Genomic DNA, 19433 nt, shown 5'->3' with positions numbered 1-19433 from the left:
TGTCCAGACAGGAAATATTCTGCTGCTGCTGCTCTTTTTCTGCTAACAAAACATCCAGCTGTGCTGCAGGCAAGCCCACATCTGGAAATAGTTAACTGCCGTAACACGTCACATCACAGCGTCGCTCTTAAAACGGCAGAATCTCACTAACACAGAGGAAGTAACGTTTAAATGAGGAAGCCGGAGGAAAACCTTTATTAGGTGCTGTATTTTTTTTAAAACTCAAATGTACTTTATTTTTCTTTTCTTCTGACTTGGCAGGATGTGGTAAGGAGAAGTTGTGGTTGTTGCATTTGTGGGGCTGCTGCTTGTCTCTGCACTCTGTTTTTGATGAGTTCTTAGCTGTTTGGAGCAAATGTAGCCATTGTTTTTAGTGAACTTAAGAGAAACTGAGCAGTCAGTCGGTGTGAAGGAATGAATCAGATACAACACACAGCACATACATGTGGAAGTCATTAAATGGCTTTGTACTTTGCAACGGTTATCGTAGTTGCTCTTATATAAACGGTTGGTACGGGTGCTTGAAATCCTTGAAAATGCTTACATTTTAATGTATTTTCAAGGTTTGAAAAGTGCTTGGATTTTGGATGAATTGCTTGAAAATGCTATAAATTCTTAGTGTATTTCTCTTGCAATCTGACTATAGATAATCACAAAAAACTGAATATTGAGATTAGCAAACTGTACTTTTGGTTGTTAAAAGTGTAAAACCATCGCTGTCTGTATGGTTGAGTGAAATTACCCCTTTTAGCTTGTAAGTACTCATCTAAAACATGCAACTTACAACCGTTGTAAGGTCCTGGAAAAGCTTGAAAATGGACCTGGAAAGTCCTTTAAAAGTGCTTGAATTTGACCACTCAAAAAGTGTAAGAACCTTGCATATAAACAGTTGTTTTTTTTTCTCCAGGAAAACCTGAAAACTATCAACAAAATAAAGTGAAATAATGAAGTTAAAGTGTGTAGATCAGGGATGGGCAACTGGAGGCCCGGGGGCCACATACGGCCCGCAGCCTCACTTGAAGTGGCCCTCGGTACAACTACATGCATTTGAGCATGAAATCTTAAAAGTGCAGTGTAAAAATGCACAAAATTACTTCTTGCAGTGGGTATTTTTTATTTGCTTCAAACCTTTTGTATTCCTATTTATACTGTTATACATGCATTTGAGCATGAAATATGTTAAGTTACCGCACTGTAAACAAATAGACACAAAATAAAAAACAAAAAAACCCACAAAATGAACACAAAAAACCCACAAAATGAACAAAAAAACCCACAAAATGAACAAAAAACAAACAAAATGAACAAAAAAGACAAAATGAACAAAAAACAAACAAAATGAACAAAAAAGACAAAATGAACAAAAAACCCACAAAATGAACAAAAACCAACAAACAAAATGAACAAAAAAACAAACAAAATAACCAAAAACATTAAATTTTTAAAGTGCAGTGTAAAAATGCACGAAATGACTTCTTGCAGTGGTTATTTTTTGTTTGCTTCAAATCTTTTGTATTCCTATTTATACTGTTATACATGCATTTGAGCATGACATATGTTAAGTTACTGCACTGTAAACATATTTAAAATTGCAGTTTCATCATATCTGGTTAAGTGCACGCTCCTATATGTGGTCCTGTGGTAGTGAACATGAAAAATTGTGGCCCCCTGCAGCATTTAAGTTGCCCATCCCTGGTGTAGATGCAGGGTTTTGTGGATGCAGGTCCAAGAAAAGCCCAATCTGGCTGCTAATAAGACTGTACCTCTTTGTCTCAGACCCATGCTGAGGTGACCCTGGCTAAAGCAGACGCTGCCCTGAGAGAGAGGGAGGCTGAGCTCTCCAGACTGAGAGCAGAGCATCAAACTCTGAGCACCGAGCTGACTGCAGTCAAACAGGGTCTGAGCAGCAGCACAGAGAGAGCTGAGAGGCTCCACGAGGAGGGACAGGTGAGGAAATCTGACCAGGACGTAATATAATCTGTCCTTTTTGTTGTTTGTGGTGAGATTGTGTGTTTTTTTTTTTAGGGCCAGGACTCGATTAAAAAAATGTATCTAATTAATTAGAGGCTTTGTAATGAATTAATCCAAATGAATCGCATTTTAATCGCATATAAATATTTGACCTGAGAACAGTGAGAAGTAATTTTTTTCACATGGATTTTTAGTATACCATTGAATAATGACTGAATACATAAGCTTAAGCAACAAAAATATTGTTGTTGTTTTTTGTGCAAGGCAAGGCAAGTTTATTTGTATAGCACGATTCAAAACAAGGTGATTCAAAGTGCTTTACATAGACATCAAAAACAGTAAAAACAGTCAATTAAAACAGGGAAATAGAAATAGAAATACAAATAAGATAAAATAAGATACAGCAGGATAAGAAAAGGGATAAAATAATAAAAAAGCACAAGTCAAACATTGTGTAGTTAAAAAGTAAGGGCAGTAGAGTAGAGCAGATAAGTGTTAAAGTTAAGAGTACGCTGCAGTAAACAATAGTGTTTTTAGTCCTGATTTAAAGGAGCTAAAGTCCAACAGACCAGTACAACTTTTGCCATTAAGTGTAGCAATAGCATATCTAGAAATATAGTACATTTCATAAATCCAGGTAGCCTATAGGTAGGTAGACCTTCTGTAAACTAGAATACTTTGGTTTTTTAAGTAAAACACAATCCACACTAGCTACCACACTAGCCGCTAGCTGCTACATGTTTAGCATTGAGGTGATACTTGAGGCTGGATGTGCTGCTATGGTGATATGTGAATTCCTTGTTGCCTAGCAACACAACCATGCTCTTATGGACGCTTCCATCCGTTGGTTTTTAGTAACTAAATGTCCCATCATCCACGGGGCCAACCAAAGGTCTCATCAGCTTCTTCCTTCATGTTCACTGTGGTTTGTTGTTGTCTCAACTCATCAACGCTAGTTGGTGCTCCAGTATAATCGGTCCTCCTGAGACTCATCCAGTGAGAAACGTTCCGCCGTGCAAAAATAAGTGTGATTAAAATGCGTCAATTTTTTTTTTCAACGCGTTAATTTTTGTGTAATTAACCCTTAATAGGGCACGCATTGAAATACTTGCAAATTCCAAATTTCAACCCTAGAGAATATTGGAGGATATTACATACAGCCAGAATATGTAAAAAATTATTTTGAGAAAAAGTTAATGAGATTAAAGTGGTGAATCTGCGAAAAAGAAGTTGTTTTTTCACTTTTTTCTTGTAAATCTGCAACTTTTTTCGTGCAGATTTGCCACTTTAAATCTCTTAAATCTGCTTTTTTTTCTTGTAGATGCCACTTTAATCTAGTAAACTTTTTTCACGAAATATTATTTTATTTATTTCTCATTTTAGATATCCGCTGAAGTTACCAAATATAGTTCTTCGCCTGATAAAGGGTTAATTAATCTTAATTAAGGCGTTAAAGTCCCGGCCCTAGTTTTTTTATTATGTTGCTGATTTCTGTCTTTTTTCAGACCAAAGACCGAGCCCTCGTGGACCTGGAGACTGACAACCAGCGGTTGAAGGCGGAGCTTCGAGGTCTGCAGGAGGAGCTGGCTGTACAGGAAGAGGAACTGGCCTATCAGCAGAGAGAACTGCAGCAGCTCAGACAGCACGACTCACTTCCTCAACACGGATACTCACAGAAGGGTGAGTAACTCATGATGCTGTAAATATAAACTTAGTCTTGTGACTGATTCACAACAAAGACTTAGAAGTCTTTGAGTTCGAGCTGTCCGTCTCCTTATGAAATTATTTGCTCTAATATTATTGTAATTGGACTGTAGTGATGTTTGTGGATTTCAGGATTGAAATCAATAACAGACATTGCTTGAGATTTAAATTTGGTTTTGAAAAAGGGTTACTTTCTCCTATTAATTCCCAGCAGACTATTCTCCTTTACAAAGTGAATTTCAAACTATTCTAATAATAATAATAATAATAATACATTACATTTTTATAGCGCTTTGAAAGGTACTCAAACATAACAGGAATTTGACACACACAAACACAAAATGCAGAAGAAAACAGAACTAAACAGAGATGAGAGATTCTGTTACCCATTTAAGTCACTAATTTAGCATAAACATGTGTGTTCAAGCCTCTTAAATGTGAGAATATGTTGCTTTTCTCTGTTTTATTATTGTAAATGAAATACCAGCAGCTTGCAGATGCCATAATGGCCACTGGGAATGGTTTTTATATTCATATATACCCACTAACAGATTAAATTGTATAAAAATGTCTTATAAGAAGTACTTATGTATACAATTGAATAATTTCAGTTTTATTTCGAAAACCAAAAATAAAATTTGCAGCACTGTGCACTTATTCTTTGCATAAATTCTACACATAATGTTATAATAATAATAATACATTTGATTTTTAAAGCGCTTTTAAAAGTAACATAACAAATTTGCTGCTGATACACTGTAATTTCCCAGCTTGGGATAAATAAAGTATATCTACCTATCTAATCAAACAAACATAAACACAATAACAGGAAAAAAAACTCATATCATCATATGAAAACCTTAACAAATGTGCATTAACTTCTTTGCACATTACAAAGAAGATAAACCATAGTAATTACTGTGAGCTTTTTCAAAGGTAATCAAACGGTTTTAATGATGATTAAAACTTGAAATGCTAATATCAAACTATTGGGAAGTTAACCGGTAGCTATAAAGCTGTTTTTCTATTACACCACAGTGAAGTGTTTCAAAATAATTAGTTGTGATAATGGCATTTCCTCTTCCTCCCCCTGTCAGATATTTCTCACCGAGCCTTTGAGGACGTGGTGAGCGTCTCCCGTGACGACGTCTCTCTGAGCTCTCCGGAGGTTCTGAGGAGACTCGAATGCTCCGAAGACAGAATCCCAGAACGGTTCCACGCCTCGGCTCTGGGTTCTCGTCTGTCTGACCTCAGCGCTCTGAACACCACGGGTCTGGACCTCCACCAGGTCAAGACTTCTCCCCGGGTGGTGATGGAGCCTCCAGCCCGGTCCAGGACCATCACCCCAGACCCCCCCACCCAGAGCTCCCACTCCCCCGGCTCCGTGTCCCAGTCCGACAACTTCTCCATGCTCGACTCGCTGGACACTGATAAAGTATGAGCTGCTACACTTCCGTATATGTCATAAGTCTGTTCATGTTGTGAAGTGTATTTTGCTTACAGTACAGGCCAAAAGTTTGGACACACCTTCTCATTCAATGCGTTTTTCTTTATTTTCATGACTATTTACATTGTAGATTCTCACTGAAGGCATCAAAACTATGAATGAACACATATGGAATTATGTACTTAACAAAAAAAGTGTGAAATAACTGAAAACATGTCTTGTATTTTAGATTCCTCAAAGTAACCACCCTTTGCTTACTAGAATATAAGACATGTTTTCAGTTATTTCACACTTTTTTGTTAAGTACATAATTCCACATGTGTTCATTAATAGTTTTGATGAATTTACAATGTCAATAGTCATGAAAATAAAGGAAACGCATTGAATGAGAAGGTGTGTCCAAACTTTTGGCCTGTACTGTATGTTCCTGAGGTTATTTTTTTCCCCTCCTTTCCTCTTCTCACATGTGCTGTATTTCTCTCTCTTCATACTCTGTCTTCCTGTCCTGTTCACCTCTGTCATACTGTTTGTGGGTGTTTTATACGTTTGGACGGGCTGATGGCTTTTGTAAAGCACTTTGAGTTGCATTTATATGTATGAAAAGCGCTATATAAATAAAGTTTGATTGATTGATTTTTCTTCTTTTCTTTCTTAGGTGCATGAGTTGGAAGAACTTGACCTGACTGAACCTCCGTCTCCTCTCGGCTCCACCTCCTCCTTATCAGCACCAGAGTGGGCCAGTGATGGATACGGCAGCAGTGAGTATTTTTTATTTTTTTTAAGTCATTTTTGAAAAAAATGTAGCTTCATGGTACAGAGAAATATGTTCAAAAAAGGCATTGGCTACAGAAATACTTAGTTATAGCAGCTGTTAGAGCCAGTAAGTGCTCACCTCACCACTGCCCAGCCATATACAAGCCACAGTTTGTCTGGAGAAACAAAGAAGAATGGAAAGAAAGAAATGCACCCAGTGATTTTAATTGCAAATATGACTTCCTCTTTTTGCAAATAAAAGTCTGTCAATTATTCTGCCCATGGATAGTAAGCACCTCAGGGGCTTAAAGTTTGGGCTTAGCCTCTACAGTAGCATCAATTCATTCATTGTTTTGGTGTTTTTATGGAGTTTGGTGATTTTCTGTACTTTTCTTATTGTTTGCAAACATTTATTCAGCACTTGTTCTGTTCTCCTCTAAAGATGTGAGTTCAGAGTTGGGTGCGAGGCTGAAAGTGGAGCTGGAACAGACTGAACGCCTCGACGCTCAGTTCCTGGAGTATCTGCGCTGCCGAGGGATGAACCCCGCGGTGAACACAGACAGCGCTGCAGGAAGCATGAGCTACAGCGACGACCTGCTGTCACCTGAGCTACAGGTAGGCTCCACAATACATCACAGTCGTTCTACTAGGTTAACACTGAGATAGATTCAGGGTTGGTACGGTGCTGGAAATCCTTGAAAATGCTTAAATTTAAATGTTGTATTTTCATGGTTTAAAAAGTGTTTGGAGTTTGGAGTTCTTGAAAATGCTTGAAATTCTTACTGTTCTCTGGACTATAGATCTGCTATTCTAAACCTTGGGGTCCCAACCCCAATTGGGTCAGTTTTAGTCTTATGGGTTTTTTTGATCATTTTGTGTCTTTTTTTGATCATTTTGTGTCTTTTTTTGATCATTTTGTGTCTTTTTTTGATCATTTTGTGGTCAATTTGTGTCTTTTTTTGGTCATTTTGTGGTCATTATTTGTCATTTTGTGGTCAATTTGCGTCCTTTTTTGCTTAATTTTATGTAATGTTTGGTCATTTTGTGTCTTTTGGTAATTTTGTGTCTTTTTTGGTCATTTTGTTTCCTTTTTTTGGTCAATTTGTGTCTTTTTTGGTCATTTTGTGTCTTTTTTTTGGTCATTTTGTGTCTTTTTTTGGTCATTTTGTGTCTTTTTTGGTCATTTTGTTTCCTTTTTTTGGTCAATTCGTGTCTTTTTGTGGTCATTATTTGTCATTTTGTGGTCAATTTGTGTCCTTTTTTGCTTAATTTTATGTAATTTTTTGGTCATTTTGTCTTTTTTTTAATCATTTTGTGGTCAATTTGATTCTGAATGGACCTTTAAACTTATAGCAAAGGACTTGGATTAAAGTGTACGAACCCTGTAGATTTGAACTGTTTCTTCCTCTGTTGGTTCTTCAGGGTCTGTTGAAGAAAGTTTATCAAGAAAGCTGCAGGATTCTCACTTTGTCCCAACGCCGAGCCACTTCCTCATCCCAAGCCCACGTCTCCGACCTAAGAGCCTTCTCCTTGAGCCACACAGATCATCATCATCATCATTCTCATCCTCCTCATGTTGAACATGGCTCCATCGTAGCGGACCCCCGGGACCCCTCCTCCTCCTCCAACCCTCCGATGAGCTGGCAGCAGGAGAAGAGAGCGCTGCAGGAGACTGTGATCGCTCTCAGAGAGCTGCTCTGTCGCATGGCTCAGAGACACACACAGGTCAGTTTGTCAACAATAAACCGATGCGACTGGATATTTGGTTTAACAAGTGAGAGATACGGCTGCGTCGGTAGCAGCCTCCTCAATCGATACAAATCAACCATGAATACCTAGATGAATCTGTTGTAGAGTCATGAATCGGGTATCATGAGACCTGGAATTGGTTGGAGGCTTCACACATTTACAATTTGGATCGGTGTCTCTGAAACAACGCGAGAGCTGAAGCTGCCCAGTTCTCGCGCAACTCCATGAGTCTCTCCGATTTCTAACAAGTCTCTCATTTTGCATCATCACATCCCTCACTGAGCCGTTCACTTGCATCACTTCTGAAATGTTTTAAGAGACATGAGACGTCCTTTATTCCCTCCGAAGCGTCACGTGAAGTGACGTCTGATTCTAATGATGGCGGCAGCAGATCACAGCTGGATCAGCTGTCAGTCACTTTAACAGCTGGAGACATGCACTAATAATAATAATAATAATAATAATAATAAGTGTTTTCTCTGTTTAACAAACAGCTGCACATGAATAACAATCTGCATTGTGTATTTATCCAGTGAATTGTGCCCTGCTCAGGGACACAGGAATGCCTTTATATTATATTCTTTATTTATTAGCCTATTATTTTCGTCTGTATATAGACGATCCTGGTGATAAAATAGTTATTTAATATCCCAGAATATGATTGTGTCCAATATTCTATTAGGTTAGATAATTAAAGGAAAATGTAAATTATCTCATTCAGATCAAAGCTACACTCAGGAATGATCAGCCTCAGGAGGGACTGATGGAAATGACAAACGATGTAAAAGTGTTTCTTGCTGACAGACTCTCTACTGTTATTTTTTTTTTTACTTTAATAGTATCCATAATAAATCTGAATGGGATTTAGATTTATTATGGAAGATCATGAAAGGAGAAAAAAGCTTCTAGAACGATTTTTCTTTACATTATTATAAATGTAGAGAGATGTTTGTGGTCTTTTTGTTGTTCAGAGCCACAATAAAACAGATTAATGACTCCATGGCGAATCAGAAGATAAATAAAATATAACCATAGAATCAAATCGTATCGTTCTTACACTGTATTGAATCGAATAGTAATAAAAGTATCGTTTTTGAATCGAATCGTAACCTGTGTATCTAGATGCGAATCGAATCGTTTATCACAGAGAGATGTGAGACCCTACTTTGCAGTCATCCGGTCTGAATGTGTCTCTTGGTTCTCTTGAATATCTGTGCTGACTCCGGCGTTCTTCCTTCCTCAGACTGACGACAGAGACGGAGACGAGCGGCTCAGAGATCAGTTCAGGACTGACGGACAGGTTGAACACCAGCTGAGAGCCGAGCTGGAGGAGAGTCAGAAACAGCTGAAATGTGCTCATGACGCTCTGCAGGAGCAAAAGAGCAAAACACAGTCCATCAGGTATTTTCCACACACAACATAACATTGCAACATTGCACAACTTTTGCATTTAATCAAATTGACGTTATCAATCACATTGAGTGAAATCAGACATTTTTGTTTCAAGCAGTGTTTTGTGTGCTTTGATTTTGCATTCAGTGTATTAAAGTGGTTTGTTTGATCCAGTGGTGGAAGAAGTATTCAGGTCCTTTACTTCAGTAAAAGTACTGATACCACACTGTGAAATGACCCCACTACAGTAAAAATCCTGCATTCAAAACTTACTGAAGTAAAAGTACAAAGTATCAGCATCAAAATGTACTTAAAGTATCGAACTTAAAAGTACTAGTTATGCAGAATACTCCAATAATATTATTGGTTTATTATTATTGATGCATTTATGCAAGCAGTGTTTTAATGTTGTTAAGGTAGAGCTAATAATTGATCATGTTTTTATGTTCAATCTCAGAGTAAAAAGTCTAATATTTGCCTCTAAATGTAGTGGAGTAGAAGTATAAAGTCACATAAAATGGAAATACTCAAGTAAAGTACAAGAACCTCAAATTTGTACTTAAGTACAGAACTTAAGTAAATGTACTTAGGTTATTTCATCTCAAATTGAAAGATCAAACCAGTGGTGGGATGTAACTAACATGATGTGTAACTACTCACCTCCCTGATTTAGAAATCATCACATTATGTTGAGCAGGAACATAGTTTAGGGAATCTTGGTTCCTCTGTTCTTCATGTGGTTTTAGGTTTTAGTGGTGCTAGGTGGAGTTTTTTTTCCTCTGTGTTTCTGTCCCACTCACACAAACATGCCTTCACATGTAAAGTGAAGTATTGAAGAGTAAGGTTACACATTAATTTGTCCTCAGGGCGTCTGTAGAAGACGGTGAGGAGGCTTTGAGGAGGGAGCAGACCAGAGTCCAGGAGCTCCAACAACAACTGGAGCAGGAGAGAGCCCTGAGCCTCCGTAAAGACCGAGAGGAGGAGCAGAGGAGAGAGGTGAGAGGAGGACCAAAAACATGCACACTACATATACCAGAAACTCACTCCTGTTAAAAAACAAATGCACTGTTTAGGGGGAAAAGTTGGAGTGAACACCTGATAATATACAGGTGCATCTCAATAAATCAGAATATGATGGAAAAGTCCTTTTCCAGTAATTCAAGTCAACCAGCCCCAACCAAGTATTGAGTCATATAGATGGACAAATATTTCAGAGGCCAACATTTACATATTAAACATACTTTTTAAAATTGGTCTTTTGTGAATTTTAGGTCTTCATTAAATGTAAGCTAAATGATTATAATTAGAAGAAATTAAATAAAAGAAGACATGAAATGTTTCATTCTGTGTGTAATGGATCTATATAATGTGTTATTTACACTTTTTGAATTGAATTACTGACATAAATAAATTTTTCTATGATATTCTAATTTATTGAGATGCACCTGTATTATGTTATCTTGAAGTAATAGATGGGTCTTCAGGAAATGTAGTACAATATATAAAACGAGTTTGAAGCGTAATAGAAGATTGGAGAATTTAAATGATATTTATATTATATATATTACAGAATTTAAATGAGATGGGGTTAGGGTTTTAATTATATGTTATGTAAATTGGTCTATTCTTCGGGTTTGAAATTTAGGAATAATTACATATATCTTTGTAGTTTATTTTTTTTACTTTTTAATAATGGTTATGTTTATTGAACAAATATTATTATTTATTTTGCACCTGTAAATACAGAAAACAAATGTACTTAATGCTTAGTGTGTTTGCACTGAATATTAACCAATGTGAAGAATGTCGGAGTGTATTTGAGTTTTTCCCTTGTTAACCTGTGAAAGTCGACCCTCCTCTTCCCTCTGCAGGCTGTGCAGGCGTCTTCTGACCAGCAGAGGTCAGAGGTCATGTCTCTGAAGGGTCAGCTGGAGCAGGAGATGGTTTCCTGCAGCAACCTGAGGCGGGAGCTTCAGATCGAGCAGTCTCGCAGCGAGCTGCTGGAGAAACGCCGAGACGACACGCAGAAGGAGCTGGAACACGAACGCCAACTCTCGGCGCAGCAGCGAGAACTCGACTCGAAGGAGAAGACTCGTCTGGAGCGCCTCCTCACTGAAACGGAGTCAGAGAGTCACTCTAAACTCTCAGAAGCTCACAGGAAGCTGGAGGAGGAGCGAAGCCGGAGCTCCAGGCAGGTGGAGGAGCTCAGCCGTAGACACGAGGAGGACGCCGCCAGAGACAGGAAGTTCATCTCCGACATGCGCCTCCAGCTGGAGCAGGAGCGGCGGCAGGGGGAGGAGCTAGCCGCCGTCATGGACACACTGAGGGCCGAGCTGCTGCAGAGCAGGAGGACATGGGAGGAGGAGGAGCGGACGAGGAGGGCGGAGCTGCAGAGGGAGCAGGAGGCCGCCGCCAGACACCGCGTCGCCACGGAGACGCTGAAGGAGCAGAAACAGGAAGCGGGCCGAGCTTTAGAGCTGGAGCGGGAGCGCTGCAGGCAACAAGGGGCGGAGCTGCAGGAGCTGAAGGAGAGACTGAGACTGGTGAAGGAGAAGGAGAGGGAGAGGGAGGAGCAGTGGGAGAGAGAGAGGAGGAAGGGGAGGCAGGAGCAGATGGAGAGGGAGAGACGCCACGACAGGACCAACAGCAAACTGGTAAAATATCTGAAAATACTCCTTAATTATACTCACAAATGTAATCCTCTTATATATTTAACCCTTAATAGGACACTCATTGAAATACTTGTAAATTCCAAATTTCAACCCTAGAGAATATTGGAGGATATTACATACAGCCAGAATGTGTAAAAAAAAAAAAAACATACGGACCCGGGGGAGGGGGGTCATATTTTGAGAAAAAACGTTTACTAGATTAAAGTGGCAAATCTATGAGAAAAAAATGTGCAGATTTATGAGATTTAAAGTGGTGAATCTGCGAGAAAAAAGTTGCTTTTTTTCCACTTTTTTCTCGTAAATCTGCGACTTTTTTCGCACAGATTTGCCGCTTTAAATCTCTTAAATGTGCAACTTTTTTTCTTGTAAATTTGCCACTTTAATCTAGTAAATTTGCAACTTTTTTCTCAAAATATTTTCATCTTTTATTTCGGATATCCGCTGAAGTGACCAAATACGGTTCTTCGCCCGATAAAGGGTTAAGATATGTATTGGTTCCTCTTCATTTATAAAGTCTTGATAGGCGACATGCCACCTCAACTCTTTATCAAACTGTTCATAGTAATTATCCAACACTATGACTATAACTATGGGCCAGTTTAAATGAGGGGTTTTCATTTCATTTTTCATTTATTATTTATTTATTTTCTAGAGGAATCATTGAGGTCAACCCCTCATTTACAATGATGTCGAGATTACAGAGAAAATACAAAACAGTACAGACAAAACACATTAAAAAAAACATTAAAAACAGTTACAGTGAAAGGCAGTTATTGGTTGTCATAGTTTTAAACTGGCCCAGAGTTATAATTGTGTTAAGTTTGAGTGAATGTTGTAAGATGTTCCAGGTAGATGCAGCAGAAACACTGAAAGCAGTTTTTCCAAATTCAGTATTTGTCCGGGCAACATTGAGCATTAAGCATTAATCACTAGAGCGTGTTGGATAGTTATTATGTGACCAGTTTAATAAAGTGCTGATGTATGGTAGCATGTCTCACAGATAAAGGTGCCCATCCTACCTTGTTGTATGGGGTTGCCCTCAATGATTCCTCGAGAAATAAACACAGGACAAATGAAAATAATTTTTTGCGGTACACCGAAACTTCTAAATATGTCTTCCACACATTTGTGCCTTCAGAGCGAGCTGGAGTTGTTGAGGCAGCAGGACCAGCAGCGTATGCAGGAGCTGCAGAGAACTCTGGTGGAGCTGGAGAGAGAGGAGAGAGAGATGGCTGCTCAGAGGCTGGCGGGACGCAAAACAGGACAACAACAACAACAACAACAACAACACAAGGCTGCTGCTTCTTCACAGCAGCTGCAGAGTGACGTCCAGACAGGCAGCACACAACACAACCAGCAGGTACACCAGTAGTTATTACACAGAGAGTACAGGAAACCTTTTTACTGTTGGATGCATGTCATTCTAAGAATATAGACCCTCACCTTGATATGAAAGTTTAATGTGAGTTTCATATGAATGGCACTTTACAGTGTTGTGTGTGGAAGGTCCCTTTAATTACTTTTTTTTGGTAATTTTGTGTATTTTTTAAAATAATTTTGTGTATTTTTTTGGTCATTTTGTGTCTTTTTTTTTCTGTCATTTTGTGTCTATTTTAAATAATTTTGTCTATGTTAAATAATTGTCTATTTTAAATAATTTTGTGGGGTTTTTTGAATAATTTTGTGTCTTTTTTGGTCATTTTGTGTGGGGTTTTTTTGGTCATTTTGTGTGGTTTTTTTGGGTCATTTTGTGTCTTTTTTAAAAAAAAAATAATTTTGTGTCTTTTTTGGTAATTCTGTGTCTTTTAATAATTTTGTGTCTTTTTTTGGAAATTCTGTGTCTTTTAATAATTTTGTCTTTTTTTGGAAATTCTGTGTCTTTTAATAATTTTGTGTCTTTTTTTGGAAATTCTGTGTCTTTTAATAATTTTGTCTTTTTTGGGTCATTTTGTCTTTTTTTTGTCATTTTGTGTCTTTTCTGGTAATTCTGTGTCTTTTTTTGGTCATTTTGATACTCCCTCCAGCGGCCCCCAGGTAATTTGAGTTAGAGACCCCTGCTATAGGCGTTAAAACTTAATGGACTGTTGTGGAATAAATGCTCTTTTCTCTCTCCGTAGATGCCGTCCGTGCCGTCATCACCCAGCCTGCTGGAGACGTTGCTGAAGGAGAACTCTGAGCTGACGGAGCGAGTGACATCACTGAGTCAAGAGAGAGCCACGCTCAAACACAGACTGAGCTGCTTGGAGCGAACGCTGCGCAGCACGGAGAACGAGCTCGCCAAGATCACCGCCGAGACGGAGAACAGACCCGTTAATGATGTCACCAGCAACAGCAAGGTCAGTGTAAAAACACAATCTGATATAAAGAATGACATAATAAACATATCCAGGAATAGATTTCACCAGATTAAACACTGCAGTATTTTCTATACTGTTGATAGAATTTATTATTAATTGTCTTTCACACATGAATAGATTTGCCCTCATACTAAATGGTGTCTTTGTTATTTTTATTTAAAAAAAAATGTATGTTCTTTTTTATTTCAACCACTTAAGTGCATTTGCAGTAGGACTAATTGTGATTATTTTTTAATGATATTGCAATATGATTAATAATACATAATACATTTATTTATTTTTTACATAAGTCTTATTGAAAATTTGTTTTAAATCATCACAGTGTTGGGGATTTCCCCCCTTGCAGCCTAATGTATTTTAGACATCTAAAAAAAGCAACACAATCAGTTTTAAAATATTTTATATTATTTCAATACTTTGCCTTTCTAATAGGGAGCTGATCTTATATACAGTCATAGAAAAAATTATTAGAACATTGTTTTCTTCAATTTCTTGTTCATTTTAATGCCTACTATATTATTATATTGTAACATATTTCTAGTAAAACTGTATCTTTTAACTTTAACTTCTTTAAGAATACACATGCTTCAGTTTTTTCTTATAATCATTTTATATTATTTATACAGATGTTTTCATTATTTCTAATTTAACCTCAGATTAAATAGAAGCTCAAAGTGTTAAATTAAAAATAATAATAATAATAATACATTGCATTTATATAGCTATTTTGTTATCATTATATTTGTCCCAACAAATTTACCTTAAAAAAAATAAAAATAAAAAACACAAAATTTAAGAAAAAGGGTGGTCTAATTATTTTTCCATGACTGTATATAAATGTAATGTATGCAGATGGCTCTTGACAAATCTGACTAGCTTTTACTGTGATGTAACAGCTGTAACCTGTGTGTGTTGGTTCCAGGTGCAGCGTCTGTATGAGCGCTACCTGCGTGCGGAGAGCTTCAGGAAGGCTCTGGTGTACCAGAAGCGCTACCTGCTGCTGCTGCTGGGAGGTTTCCAGGAGTGTGAGCAGGCCACGCTGTGTCTCATCGCCCACATGGGGGCGCGGCCCTCACCGCCACTCTCCTCACACAACAGACCGCTGGGACGCTTCAGGGCCGCCGTACGGGTCGTCATCGCCGTCTCCAGGTACGGAGATACCAGGATGGAAAGAGTTAACGAGAGCATAGGGCTGGGAGACATGGACCAAAAGTTATATCCTGATATATTTAGGCTGAATGTCGATATATGATTTATATCCTGATGTTTTTAATCACAAAGTGAGAGCAAATGTTCAGTCAAAGTCAAATATGACATGTCACAAGCAAGGTTTTTTTTTTTTAGATGGATATACATACTTTATTAATCCAGCGTAAATTTAATAAGATACAGGAACATAAAAATAGATAAATAGAATTAACATATCAATTGAAATATTATAAAAATATAAAAAATAAGAAAACTGTTATTGACTCACATGACAGTATTTATCGATTTTGCCCTTCTATTTTTTTTTTTTTACATTTATTTTTATTGAGCGCTGATAGTACAGGACATGTACAAAAATACAACATTCACAAAAGAAAACTTTGGACCAATGCTACAAGCAAGGTTTTTATTATAGTTAATGAAAACTAACGAAATAACGAAAACTAGAATTGAAAAAACATTTTCGTTAACTGAAATAAAAATGAAAATTAGTTTTTAAAAAACGATAACTAACTGAAACTGTATTGTGTGGTTAAAAACTAACTAAAATTAAAGTGAAAATGTCTTAATAACTTAATAAACTTATTGGGACTGAGATGGATAACAAAAGGAAATAAAGGAAACATTTATTGTGACTTTTAAAAACACTAAAAAAAACACCAAAGCTTAACTAAAACTAAGCATTAAAAAAAAATAAAACAAGCAAACTCACTCTAAAAACTCATTAAAACTAACTGAATTTAAAAACAAAAAATCACAACGAAATTAGAACTAATGAAAAATCGAAAAACTATTATAACCTTGGTGATAAGTCGTTTTTTTTAAAACTGTTTATTTCAGTGAACATAAATACTGTATAACAGGAGAACCTTCTTTTTTTTCTTTTTTTAAATCAAAGCTCCATAAAGGGCACATTTAATTAAAGAAATATCCTGTATATAAAAAAATAGCCTATGAAATAAAATAGGCCAATCTTTTTCTGAAATAAATATATTTATATGAGAAAAGAATAACAAACATAACAAAAGAACTAAATATGACAAACCCTAGTAAGAGCAGCATTTATATATAAAAGAAAATTTTAACTATATCGATATATGCGACATGGTCTAATTCCATATCACATTTAAAAATATATCAATAAATCTTTTATATCGACATATCGCCCAGCCCTTCACACCATGTGGACAAACATCTAAATTACATGCAACACACTTTAAACCAACCGGAACCAATTTAAGTAGAGCTACGGAACGTTTTTTTGGGGGGAGAAAATGTTTAAATTACCTGATTTGAGCTTTCTTAATGTGACTATTTCTTTACTCCTCTGTTAGAGTGAACTGAATATCTTCAAATTGTGGACAAACAAGACATTTAAGGGCATTTTTTGTAATTTTTCAGACAGCAACGATTAATCAAGAAAATAATCAGCACTTCGAAAGTCCACAATGAAACAAATTGTTAGTTGCAGCCCTAAATTCAAGTAGAAAAAGTGAAATCAGTGTGGATTCATACAGGAGAACTGTTCCACATTAAATCAATATATGGCCCAGCTCTAGCTGAGCCCTGTGTGTAAATTAAACTGACTAACTTCTCTTTTTTCCAGAATGAAGTTCCTGACCAGGAAATGGCAGAAAGCCATCAGAAGGTTGTCTCTGTCTGGGACCGGAGGTGTTAATGGACATGCTTCAGGTCAGCTCAGTGGACTACGTTTTAGTTTTTCCCCTCCATTAAAATGCATGTGTGTGTGTATTTTTCATCATATTCTCTCTTTCAGGACCTAAAGCTGAAGTTTTAAAGCAGCAACCGAGAATAAAGTTTGACTCTCCACCAAACAGAGACAGCAGCTCCGTCCACAGAGACACCGTGTCTTCTCTGGTCCCGCCCACAAAATCACCCTTCAGACTGCACAACAGGTACAACAAAGGGCTCCTCTGTAATGAACAAAGGACATTTGAAGAAAAGCAAGTAGCCTTTCATATAAACAATAACTTATAAGAGAATATACCACATCTTGAAAGAAAGAACAGTATTTTCTGTATTTTGTGTTTAGTGTTTTTTGTGATTTTTATATTGTTGGGGGGTTTTTTTTAACGTTTTTTTTTATGCATTTTTTGTATTTTTTATTGTTTTTTTGTGTTTTTATGCATGTTTTTGTGGGGGTTTTTAAGTGTGATTTTTTTGGTAATTCTTTTTGTGAAAAAAAAAATATATATATTATTATTATTATTATATATTTTTTATTATTATTATTTTATTTTTTGTGTGTGTGTTTTTGGTTAAAAAAAAAAAAATTGTGTTCTTGTGTTCAAAATGTTGATCCATTAAGTAAAAATTTAAAAAATAATAATCCGGTCGTATAGGTGAGGTTGTGCTGAAAAAACAGGCAGATGAAAAATGAGACAAAACCAACAAAATAGCCCCAAACTCTGAAGGGTTAAATAACAAAATGTCCAAAATGAGACATATAGTCCAAAGTGTTAATTACCGGTTGGACTGGTGTTACGTTTTTCATTTAAACAACCATTTGACTGGGAAATAACTTTAACCCTGATGGGTTCAGATTATGTAAAGTCATCATAAAGTCACTGCATTTAAGTGTTCCTCTCTTTTCCAACCTTTTAAGGATGTGGAGTGGAAGACCTTAAACTTTTAATGTAATTGTAGTAATTTTCCATCATCTTTCCTCAGGTCGTACTCCAGCTCCACTCTGGCCTCGGAGCGTTCAGGAGGGACGTCCCAGGATCCAGAACGGTCCCTGACAGAATATATCCACCACCTGGAGAAAGTCCAGCAGCGGCTGGTGGGAGCAGGACGAGGTGAGCACCATCCACTGTAACAAACGGGGGTTTTAACACAAAAAAGATGGAGGTGAATGCATAAAGGATTAATTTTTTAAATGGCTGTCATGAATTTTAATGCACGAGGTGTAAGGTCAACACTGGATCCATTCATCAGTTAAAGGATCATTAGGGATCTGTCACTTCATGGCTTTCTGTCATTGCACTCTGTGTTTATAGGTACATCTCAAAAAGTTAGAATATCGTGAAAAAGTTCAATATTTTTTTGTCAGTTATTTCAGAAAGTGAAACTCGTACATTATAAATATCCATTACACTTCGAGTGAAATATTTCAAGCCTGTTTTTCTTGTAATTTTGATAATTCTGGCTCAGAGATAATGAAAACACAAAAACTCAGTGTCTCAGAAAATTAGAATATTACATAAAATCAATAAAAAAAAGGATATTTTAAACACAAATGTCACGCTTCTGAAAAGTCTCTTCATTTCTATACATCAATGCTTGGTTGAGCTCCTTTTGCATGAATTACTGCATTAATATGGCATGACATAGAGCAAGGTTATTATAGTTAATGAATACTAACGAAATAACGAAAACTAGAATTGAAAAAACGTTTTTATTTTTATTTCAGTTAATGAAAATAAGAGTCTTTAAAAAACGATAGCTAACTGAAACTGTATTTTGTGGTTACAAAACAAACATACAATATATAAAATAACTAAAATTATAGTGAAAATGTCCTTCGTTTTCGTCTTTGCCAACTTTTTTCATCCGTAAACCTTTTTGGTTGATATGAAAAACCTTAATGAATCTGGTACCGTACAAATACCCCATTACAAAACAACTAAAACTAACACTAAAACTAATAAAAACAAAACTAAAACAAATAAAAAAATTCACAAATTTACGTGAAAAAAGTGACAAATTTACGGGGGGAAAAATTATCAAATTTACAAGAAAAAAGTGACAAATTTATTTCATCTATCTGGTTTTATGACTTAGTAAACTTATTGGGGCTGAGATGGATCAGACAAAAAACTCACAAACTCACTCTAAAAACTCATTAAAACTAACTAAATCTGAAAACAAAAAATCACAACGAAATTAATACTAAAACTAATGAAAAATCCAAATTTTTCATGATATTCTAATTTTTTGAGACGTACCTGTATGTGTCAGTGTCTGGTTGTCTCTCTGAGCGGTTCGGTTTAGATGTGTCACTGGTGATGGTAGCGACAGATTTCAAGTCTTCCCACAATCCCTCTGTGCTCTATCATCTCCCAACCTAGCGAGCGAGACTAATTTAGCCCCGCCCCCTAAAGAGGAGAGGAGGGTACAGGCAACCTGTTCCCCTCATATGATTGGTTACCGGCAGCG

At 36.8% G+C, this 19433-nt stretch overlaps 1 protein-coding gene across 1 annotated transcript in view; it reads left to right on the top strand.

Annotated features, from left to right (window-relative positions):
- Nucleotides 1-19433, top strand: part of pcnt (pericentrin) — a 79080-nt gene that overhangs the window by 57918 nt on the left and 1729 nt on the right. The window contains exons 47-61 of the mRNA XM_059353436.1: nt 1777-1947; nt 3477-3651; nt 4773-5110; nt 5778-5880; nt 6318-6490; nt 7298-7600; nt 8868-9025; nt 9883-10012; nt 10888-11670; nt 12827-13048; nt 13806-14024; nt 14968-15194; nt 16861-16946; nt 17032-17170; nt 17946-18073. Coding sequence (XP_059209419.1) covers nt 1777-1947; nt 3477-3651; nt 4773-5110; nt 5778-5880; nt 6318-6490; nt 7298-7600; nt 8868-9025; nt 9883-10012; nt 10888-11670; nt 12827-13048; nt 13806-14024; nt 14968-15194; nt 16861-16946; nt 17032-17170; nt 17946-18073 — 3355 coding nt within the window. The remainder of the gene's footprint in view (nt 1-1776; nt 1948-3476; nt 3652-4772; nt 5111-5777; nt 5881-6317; nt 6491-7297; nt 7601-8867; nt 9026-9882; nt 10013-10887; nt 11671-12826; nt 13049-13805; nt 14025-14967; nt 15195-16860; nt 16947-17031; nt 17171-17945; nt 18074-19433) is intronic.

The sequence above is a fragment of the Centropristis striata genome, chromosome 16 (genome assembly GCF_030273125.1).
Source record: "Centropristis striata isolate RG_2023a ecotype Rhode Island chromosome 16, C.striata_1.0, whole genome shotgun sequence".
Classification (NCBI taxonomy): domain Eukaryota; kingdom Metazoa; phylum Chordata; class Actinopteri; order Perciformes; family Serranidae; genus Centropristis; species Centropristis striata.
This window is presented reverse-complemented; position numbering and strand designations above follow the sequence as displayed.